We start from the raw sequence: 10,680 nt of genomic DNA, 5'->3' as shown, positions 1-10,680 counted from the left end.
AAAAAAAAAAAAAAAAAAGAAAGAAAGAATGTTGGCCTTGAGCATTATGCTCTTTTAAAGAATTACATCTACATGGGATCACAGAGACAACAGCAACTTAAAATGTTAGATAACAAACTTAGGGGACAGTGAGTTTATGTTAATAGTGGAAGAATAATGTGAAAAAATGAGAACAGTTGCACAACTTGAAGAATGTAATCAATGTCACTCAACTGTACAAGTAGAAACTGATCGTTGTATGTTTTGCTGTGTGCATGTTCAACAACCAAAATAAATTATTTAAAAAAAATGATTTTCAAATATAAAAGGCACAAACTATTATCAACGTGCATGAAACTCAGAATACTGCTTCCATGAGCCCTGATACAGACTGAATTATATCCCTGAAAAATATGTGTTATAAATCCTAACCCCTATACCTGTGGAAAGAATCCTGGTGGAGCAAACAGTTAAGCATTCAACTGCTAACTGAAAGGCTGGTGGTTAGAACCCACCCGGCAGCTCTGAGGGAGAAAGACCTGGTAATCTGCTTCCACAAAGACTATGGCCAAGCAAACTCTACAGGGCAGTTCTACTCTGTCACACAGGGTCACTATGAGTCAGAATCAACTCTAGGGCACCTAACAACATATCTTTGGATGTAATCCCATTTGGGAATAAGGTTTTCTTTGCTGTATCAGTCACGTTATATGAGTGTAGGGTATGTCTTAAAGCCAATCACTTCTGAGATATGAAAGAGCAGATTAGGCACAGAAGCAAGCAAGCACTGACGGGAAGATACACGCCATGTGGAGGTCAAGGAAAGCCAAGAACACATTCAGAAGCTGAGACAAGGATTTTCCCAGAGTGGAGAGAAGGAGCCTTCCCCTAGAGCCAGTACCCTGAATTTGGACTTCTAGCCTCCCAAACTGGGAGAAAATTGTTTGTTAAAGTCACCCACATGTGAAATTTCTGTTACAGCAGTATAAGAAACTAAGATAATCCCTTTCTAAGGAATCATCTAGAGGACAAGCTTTAGACAACCAAAATGATTAGAGAGACATATGATCTGCTGGTGGAGGGGGGGGATTTAACATATAGTTACTTGCAAAACTGTGTCTAAATGCAGGTTAAATGAGAAAGCTGATAGTATATAATGGCTACATATTCTGACAGTATAGATAAATTTTAAAAAAAACCTGTTGCATGGAGTCTATCTGTCTCACAGTGACCCTATAAGAAAGAATAAAACTGCCCCATAGGGTTTCCAAGGAGCAGCTGGTGGAATCAAACTGCCAGCCTCTTGGTTAGCAGTCAAGCTCTTAACCACTATACCACCAGGGCCCCAACAATGTAGACAGAGCACAACAATTTAAAAAGAGGAGGGGAAAAACGGGATAATGTGCAAACAAAGTTTTACCTAATCTCAGTAATCATACTGATGGTGGTGTTATTAGTATTGCTATTCTGAGACTGTTAATGTAATATAGTATAAAGCAAATGAGTAATAATGGGATGTTCAAATTCTATCATGCCATGTCTCTGAGAACCAGGACTCTCCAGTATTAAAGGAGATACGTAGTTATAGAAAAGGTTAACTAAAAAATCTGTTATCCTGAATCTGAATTGAAAGTATCAATCAGTATGTTTTCATAAGTATTTTAAGTATTCAAATATATTTTTAAAGATATTTTCTAACGTATTATCTATAAGTACGTACACATTATTTATCATAAAAATATATATCACATCTTTTAATCATAAATATATAGGACCACACACATACATTTCCTAGCTCGGTCCCCTGAAAAGACCTAGATACAAGACCATCCCAGTAGCAATGAGCATCCCTAGTACACAGATTACAATCCTGAAATAACATTTCCCACTAAAAGAAAATGCGAATTCTTAGAAAAAATGGCTTATTCCAGGTCTGAGGCAAGAAATATACAAGGTGAGCCAGGAATATCTTGCCATACCAGACAGCAAGGAAGCTACCAAAAACATCAAAGTTGGTGGTCAAAGAACTCAGAAACCAATTAAAGAGGCTTCCCCATTAATCAACAGGACACTTTAAGCATCAATAAGGGTAATGCTTAGATACACTAGTTAATAATGATACTAAAAATTACTTAACTGGTCACCCTCAAAGGATGATTGTTTATCTTGAAAACTAGTAAATAAAAGGAAAGAAACAAGCACTTTTTTCCTGCATTTCCTATATAAATTGTACACTGGGCAATCAAATAGTAGATGAGGTAAAGTGTCTCTTTATAGACATATCTCAGCTAATAAACGAAAAAGAAATGACAGAATTAGAATATCATTATTTTGCAAACCTCGAAGAATTAACGGCTCTAGGCATTGGGAGGAGCCCTGGTGGCACACTGGTTAAGTGCTGGGCTGCTAACTGAAAGTTCAGTGGTTTTGAACCTACCAGCTGCTCTGCGGGAGAAAGACATGGCAGTCTGCTTCCACAAAGATTACAGTCTTGGAAACTCTATTGGGCAATTCTACTCTGTTCTGTGGGTTTGGTTTAGGCATTAGATGTTAATAGAAAGGAAGGCATTTAGACATTAGACAGTACGTGCCTCCTGAAGAAAAAGTACCTACACAATACCACCTGTAAAATATTCCCGTTAGTCCTGCTTAAACCTGAAATGCTAAAGACAAGAAACATGTTGAATTGCATCATGAGTATTTAATTAGCAAAATCCAGACTGTGTATCAAACTACCCAGGTTCTTCAACAGATAAACTGTAAGGAAAAGAACAGGATAGAGGGAAACCTATAACTGAAGACATACCAAATAAAAGGGAGGGGGAATAAACTATAATGCTTAGGTATATATAATGTGATGTTAAAACTATAAAGAAACACAAGAAAGTAATTACTATAAAAGTTAGGGTAATGGTTACTTAGAGGAGCAGGGAAGGGGCTGCAATTAGCTGTGGCATATGAAGGGGCATCTAGGTTAAGTAGAAGAGTTCTACTTCTTAACCTGGGTAGCAGTTACAAGGCTTTTGGCCTTATAATAATTATTAATATGTCTGTTTTGTGAGGTTTCCTTTATCTGTGTTTTATTTTACAATAAAAAGGGCCTTCTTAAAAAAGTAAATGATTAATAGAGAGTCATCTGACTTACCTGGTTACCTCCAAATGGCACAAGGAAGTCACCACCCATCCCCCTGGAACCAGAACAACACATGCCATAACTGCAGGTCCAAGATTCAGTAACCTCAGATCCCTATAACTTTTTATTACACGACTTTAAGGAACTGATGCTAAATCATGTACATGAAATAAGTATCTTGGCATGAAATGAATTTGGACTAATTTCTAGACGTAGGAGCTGATGTATTAAGGATTGATTAAGATAATAAAGTGACCTTCCCGTTGGTGGCTTTTTTATTTACAAGGTCTGATTCTATAGACCTATTCAACCAATAGTTTGTCTTCCATGAGGACAGTTAGTAGCGATACGACTACTTGTTAAAAACAATACTCTACACCCCAGCATTACTGGCAAGAATCAAAAACACTGGAAATAACAAATGTTGGAGAGGCTGTGGGGAGATCAGAACTCTTATGCACTGCTGGTGGGGAGATCAGAACTCTTAATGGACTGCTGGTGGGAATGTAAAATGATACAACCATTTTGGAAAATTATATGGCGCCTCCTTAGAAAGCTAGAACCAGAAATACGACCCAGCAATCCCACTCCCAGGAATATATCCTAGAGAAATTAGAGACATCACACAAATATACATATGCACACCCATGTTCACAGCAGCATTGTTCACAATAGCAAAAAGATGGAAACAACCTAGATGCCCAGCAACAGATGAATGGATAAACAAACTGTGGTACATACACACAACAGAGTACTATGCTATGATAAAGAACAATGATGAATCTGTGAAGCATCTCATAACATGGATGAAACTGGAGGACATTATACTGAGTGAAATAAGTCAGTCACAAAAGGACAAATATTGTATGAGACCTCTATTGTAAAAACTCAGGAAAAAGTTTACACATAAAATGTAACAATTTTTGTTGGTTATGAGGGATGGGAGGCTTGGGGGGGGGGGACTAAACAGACAGTAGATGAGTGGTATCTTTGGTGAAAGGTGAGACAGTGCACAATACCGGGGAAACCATCACAATTTGTACAAGGAAAGGTCATGGAAGCTCCACAGACACATCCAAACTCCGAGGGACTGTACTGCTGGGCGGAGGGCTGTGGGGACGCTGTGGGGACGATGGTCTCGGGGAACATCTAGCTCAATTTGCATAACACAATTTATAAAGACAGTGTTCTACATTCTACCTTGGTGAGTAGCGTCTGGGGTCTTAAAAGCCTGTGAGCAGCCATCTAAGATACTCCAGTGGTGTCATCCCTTCGGGAGCAAGGGAGAATGAAGAGAACAGGATACAAGGAAAAGATTAGTCCAAAGGACTAATGGACCACAGCTACCAAGGCCTCCACCAGACTGAGTCCAGTACAGCTAGACGGTGCCCGGCTACCACCACTCACTGCTCTGACCGGGATCACAACAGAGGGTTCTGGACAGAGCTGGAAAAGGATGTAGAACAAAATTCTAACACACACAAAAAAGACCAGATTTACTGGTCTGAAAGAGACTGGAGAAACCCTGAGAGTATGGCCCCCAGACACCCTTTTAGCTCAGTGGTGAAGTCACTTCCGAGGTTCACTGTTCAGCCGGGAATTGGACAGGCCCACATAACAAACCGGGACTAATGAGGCACAACAGTCCAGGGACAAGGACTAGAAGGCAGACGGGGACAGGAAAGCTGGTGATAGGGAACCCAAGGTTGAGTAAAGACAGTGGTGACATGTAGTGAGGTTGTTAACCATTGTCATAGGGCAACATGTGTACTAACTGTTTAATGAGAAACTATTTTGTTCTGTAAACCTTCATCTAAAGTGAGAATAGAAGCACAACTGGAAAAAAGCAATCGATGTCACTGAATTGTGCATGTAGAAATTTTTGAAATGGTGTATCTTTGGCTATGTATGTTTTCACAAAAAAAAAAAAAAAAAAAAAAAAGTCGAGTAGGGAGAGGTTGAGGTTGTGGGGTTGTTAACCAATGTCATAAAACGATATGGGTACTGACTGTTTAATGAGAAAATATTCTGTAAACTTTCACCTAAAGTACAATTAAAAAAAAAAAACAATACTCTAGTGGAGTCCCCCCTTTCCTTCCTATCTTGTATCCAAGGAAAATTCAGAATAAGCAGAGAGCAGACACTCAAAACTGCCAAGGAGTTCCCAATATGAGGTAGTGGGAAGGGGGAGTGAAGGAGAATCTCCTTAGCCTCAGAGATATAATCTCACTGACCTAAGTGAGTACATTCTAGCTTATCCTTATGTTGTAAGAAAGGGGGAACTTCCCTACAAGCAAAGGTTCTGTAATTCAAAAACTGCTAACACAGGCTGAAAAAAAGACAGAAAAACACAGTTAAATACCAATTCTTCAGAAACTAAAAGGGAAAAGTGGAGTGGGGACTGCCTGTGCTTTGAGGGTAACTAGTAAATGAGACCATCATTCGTCTGTCAGTGAGTGTGTTGTACCGTGGTGGCTTGCATGTTGCTGTGATGCTGGAAGCTATGCTACTGGTGTTTCAAATACCAGCAAGGTCACCCATGGTGGACAGGTTTCAGCAGAGGTTCTAGACTAAGACAGACTAGAAAGAATGACCTGGCAGTCTATTTCTGAAAAAATTGGCCAGTGAAAGTAGAGGGTCAGTGAAAAGAGAAAAACCCTCAACGACATGGACTGACACAATGGCGGCAACAATGGGTTCAAAGATAGCAATGATTGTGAGGATGGCACAGGATCAGGCAGTGTTTAATTCTATCATACATAGGGTCGCTATGAGTTGCAACCAACTCGATGGCACCTAACAACGAAAACAACAACAAAGTAAATCAGAAAGCACATTTCTCTTTGGGCTCCCCACATACAGAAACTCAAATTTCACAGGAGAGGTAAAAGAAGAGAGAAATTTCACTCTCCACCACTACAAATCTACTTTATTTACGTGAACTCAGCTTAATTCATGCCAAAACTCTACAAATTGGGAGAGAGAAAATCAGGAGACCCATGCAGATACCCAACTCTACTATGGAGGACATTTAAATTTACTCAATAGGAGAACCAGAGTTTTGAGCTGGCAAGGAAGGAATGTTATTTTCATTACTTCCTTTTTGCTTCCTATATAGGACTTTTATTCTTAGACTTGGCAGTTATAGTTTATCTATCAGGTTTTTTATACTTGTGCACTCCCTTCTTCTCACTTCCTAATATATCATAAGCTCCATAAGGATAGTGACCATGTGTTTTCATCTATATATCTTCCATATGCCTAGTACAGCACCTGGCAAAAATATTTTACACATAATACATGCTCAGTATGTTTACTGCATTAAATGAAAAAAAATCAAGGGCAGTCAGATGGAATAAAACTTTTTCCTTATTATTTCAGAAGGCAAAAATCAGGACCAACTGGAAGGAAAGTATGAGGAGGCATATTAGGCCAACATTAAGAAAAAATTTCTTTAGGGTTGCCTCATGTAGTAATTTAATAATGTCCCTTCATCACCCTTGCAGTATTAAAGAAAGGCTGAATGTCCACTGGCAAGGATGCTGGGGAAAGGATATCTTCTGTGGGTCTGGGGGCTCATATATTACTTTCAATATGTCTAGACTGCATTAGTTGTAGAAGGGAACTTTAAGATCTGCATCATACTCTTAAGATTTTCTGTTTCTGAACAAGACTGTCCTCAGAGACCCATGCTGCAAAGCAAATGAAGAAAATAAGGAGAAATGAATCTATCCCAAAACGCTACACTAAAACAGGCCTTTCCTGTTCCACTGGAAATCTATCATTTGATAATACAAAAACTCAACCCTACTTTACCAGAGAATTAAACATCAGAACAAACCTCTGAGCACTGGGCATTTCACATGTATTAGTTTCATTTCATCTTTGACATTAATATTTCCATTTTATAAGAGGACACTGATGCTGAAAGATGAATAGGTTTTGAGCTTTGGCTTAAAACATGTTCCTTCCACTGAACGTTCCTGCTTCTAAGATATACCTGTAAAATACAATCACTGCTTGTTTTGTGTATTAAGATTAGAAAACTTAATTTTCTACCATATCTTAATTTCCATACCATAAAGTCATGCTTCCATGTCTTACCACTTATTTCAAGCTCTGCCCAATGTGATTTCTTTCCATTTGCTGCTTCCTCAGAGGACATAATCGTGTACATCCTCCGAGGGTCAGGGGGCTCGTATTTTTCTTTGGGCATGCCTGTTGAATTAAGGAAAGAAACCAATCAGTATTGTGAAGAAATCAAATAACCAAAAGTAACAACAACTTTTTGAAAAGTAAACACCCATATTAAGGTTTCTTAATACCATTTCCCACTAAAAAGAACCAGGGGCTCCTTGGAGAAATGGACAATTTCAGGTCTGGGATAGGAAAGACACAAAATAAGCCTGGGAAGCTAACAAAAGCACTATGGTTGTGAAGGATATAGGAGCCATTTTGAAAAGATTATCACTGGCCACAGATAAGACAATGTGAATATCAAAAGAATGACTACAATGAATCATTATGAACTGTATGAATTCATAATTTTACCTAAAAAAGAAAAAAAGCTCAGTTACCTGAAAATAAAGGGAAAAAAAATCAAGCATTTATCTTGCGTTTCTGGCAGAAACTCGATGAAGGAATGTTCTTCTTAAGAGAATTCCAGCTAATAAATGTAGGAGTTAAATAATTAGAAAATCTTAAGTTTGCAATCCCTAATGAAACAATCAATCTAGACAATGACATCAACGGTTAATAAAACCATGAGATGAAAAACAAATTTTTAAATGGATAGATCACAGGCTGTAACACCTGAACCCAATGATCAATCTCATCACTAGGACAACCAGTCATTATATGCCTCCTGATGTGACAAACAGGAAGTAGAAAACATTACCTATGTTCTTGCCCCTCACCAGAGCCCTGGTGGCGTACTGGTTAAGAGCTCAGCTGCTAACCAAAAACTCGGCAGTTCAAATCCACGAGCTGCTCCTTGGAAACCCTATGGGGCAGTTCTACTCGGTCCTATAGGGTTGCTATCAGTCGGAATCGACTCAACATTAATGGGTTTGGGTTTTGTTTGTTTTGCCCCCTCATAAAAAAAAAAAACGCGAATCAAATCAAGCCTCTAGATTTGGTAACAGTTAACAGAGAATGAGGTAGATACAGGAACATGTTAAAAATAACACCACAAGAATACAGCCAACCTGAACCTTTGGGACACAGCAAAAGCAGCGCTTAGAGGTCAATTTATAGTAATAAAGGCACATATCCAAAAAGAAGGGACAAAATCAACCCTACAACTCAAACAAATAGAAAGAGGGCAGCAAAAGAAGCCCTTGGCACAAGAAGAAAGCAAATAATACAAATTAGAGCAGAATTAAATGAAATAGAAAATAGAAAAACAACTGAAAGAGTTAACAAGACCAAAAGCTGGTTCTTTGAAAAGATCAACAAAATGGATAAACCACTGGTCAAACTGACAAAAGAAAAACAGGAGAGGAAGCAAATAACCCAAATAAGAAATGAGATAGGCAATATCACAACAGACCCAGACGAAATTAAAGAATTATAACAGAATACTATGAAAAATTGTACACTTAACAAATCTGAAAACCCAGAGAAAATGGACAAATTTCTAGAAACACACTACCTAACTAAACACAAACAGAGGTAGAACAACTAAATAAACCTATACCAAAAGAAGAGATTGAAAAGGTGATTAAAAGTCTCAAAAAAAAAAAAAATGCCCTGTCCCTGACAGTTTCACTGGAGAATTCTACCAAACTTTCAGAGAAGCGTTAACACCACTACTACTAAAGGTATTTCAGAAGATAGAAAAGGATGGAATACTTCCAAACTCATTCTATGAAGCCAACATAACCCTGATACCAAAACCAGGTAAACACACCACAAAAAAAGAAAACTGCAGACAAATAACCCTCATGAACATTGACACAAAAATCCTCAACAAAATTCTAGCCAATACAGAATTCAGCAACATATCAAAAAAGTAATTCACCATGACCAAGTGGGATTCATACCAGGTATGCAGGGATGGTTCAACATCAGAAAAACAATCAATGTAACCCATCACATAAATAAAACAAAAGACAAGTACCAAATGATCTTATCAACTGATGCAGAAAAGGCATTCGACAAAGTCCAACACCCATTCATGATAAAAACTCTCAGCAAAACAGAAATAGAAGGGAAATTCCTCAACATAATTAAGGACATTTATACAAAGCCAAAAGCCACCATCATCCTAAATGGAGACAGTCTGAAAGCATTCCGCTTGAGAACGGAAACCAGACAAGGATGCCCTTCATCAACACTCTTAATCAACATTGTGCTGGAGCTCCTATCCAGAACAATTAGGCAAGAAAAAGAAAGGGCATCCAAATTGGTAAGGATGAGTAAAAGTATCTCTATTTGCAGATGATATGATTTTACACACAGAAAATCCCTAAGAACCTACAAGAAAACTACCCAAACTAATAGAAGATTTCAGTAAAGTATCAGGATACGAGATAAATATCCAAAAATCAGTTGGATTCCTCTACACCAAGAGAATTTCAAAGAGAAAATCATCAAATCAAAACCATTTACAATAGCCCCCAAGAAGATAAAATACTTAGGAATAAACCTAACCAGAGACATAAAAGACCTATACAATGAAAACTACAATACACTACTGCAAGAAACCAAAAGAGACCTGCACAAGTAGAAAAATATACCTGCTCATGGATAGGAAGATTCAACATTGTGAAAATGTCAATTCTACCCAAAACGATTTACAGATACAATGCAATCTCAATCCAAATAACAATGCCATTTTTTAAGGAGATGGAGAAACAAATCACCAACTTCATATGGAAAGGTAAGAGGCCCCGAATAAATAAAGCATTATTCAAGAAGAACAAAGTGCAAGGTCTCACACTACCTGATTTTAGAACCTATTATACTACCACAAAAGTCAAAACAGCCTGGTACTGGTACAACAGATCCACAGACCAATAGAACAGAATTGAGAATCCAGGCATAAATTCATCCACCTATGAGCAGCTGATACTTGACAAAGGCCCAAAGTCCGTTAACTGGGGAAAAAGACAGTCTCCTTCACAAATGTTGCTGGCATAACTGGATATCCATCTGCAAAAAAAATGAAACAAGACCCATACTTCACACCATGCACAAAAACTAACTCAAAATGGATCAAAGACCCAAATACAAAATTTAAAACCATAAAGATCAAGGAAGAAAAAATAGGGACAATGCTAGGAGCCCTAACACATGGCATAAGCAGAATACAAGACACTACTAACAATGCACAAACACCAGAAGAGAAACCAGGTAACTGGGAGCTCCTAAAAATCAAACACTAACACTCATCAAAAGACTTCACCAAAAAGACAGTACACAACACTGGGGAAACCAGCACAACTTGTACAAGGAAAGGTCATGGAGGTTCCATAGACACATCCAAATTCCCTGAGGGAGTGTACTGCTGGGCGGAGGGCTGTGGGGACGATGGTCTCAAGGAACATCTAGCTCAACTGGCATAA

The 10,680-nt window shown here is 38.3% G+C and overlaps 1 protein-coding gene across 4 annotated transcripts in view; it reads right to left on the bottom strand.

The window, feature by feature from the left end:
* Positions 1-10,680, bottom strand: part of CNOT6 (CCR4-NOT transcription complex subunit 6) — an 88,705-nt gene that overhangs the window by 65,849 nt on the left and 12,176 nt on the right. For 3 of the 4 annotated variants that reach the window (XM_023741457.1, XM_023741458.1, XM_023741456.1), the window contains exon 2: positions 7,217-7,330. In XM_023741457.1, coding sequence (XP_023597225.1) covers positions 7,217-7,328 — 112 coding nt within the window. In that variant the 5' untranslated portion in view covers positions 7,329-7,330. Of the gene's footprint in view, positions 1-7,216; positions 7,489-10,680 lie in introns of those variants that run through there. The other variant, XM_004387165.2, reaches the window with a different exon arrangement.

Source organism: Trichechus manatus, unplaced genomic scaffold (genome assembly GCF_000243295.1).
Source record: "Trichechus manatus latirostris isolate Lorelei unplaced genomic scaffold, TriManLat1.0 scaffold00181, whole genome shotgun sequence".
Classification (NCBI taxonomy): domain Eukaryota; kingdom Metazoa; phylum Chordata; class Mammalia; order Sirenia; family Trichechidae; genus Trichechus; species Trichechus manatus.
Note: the sequence above shows the minus strand (reverse complement) of the source record. Positions and strands in the feature narration are given on the sequence as shown.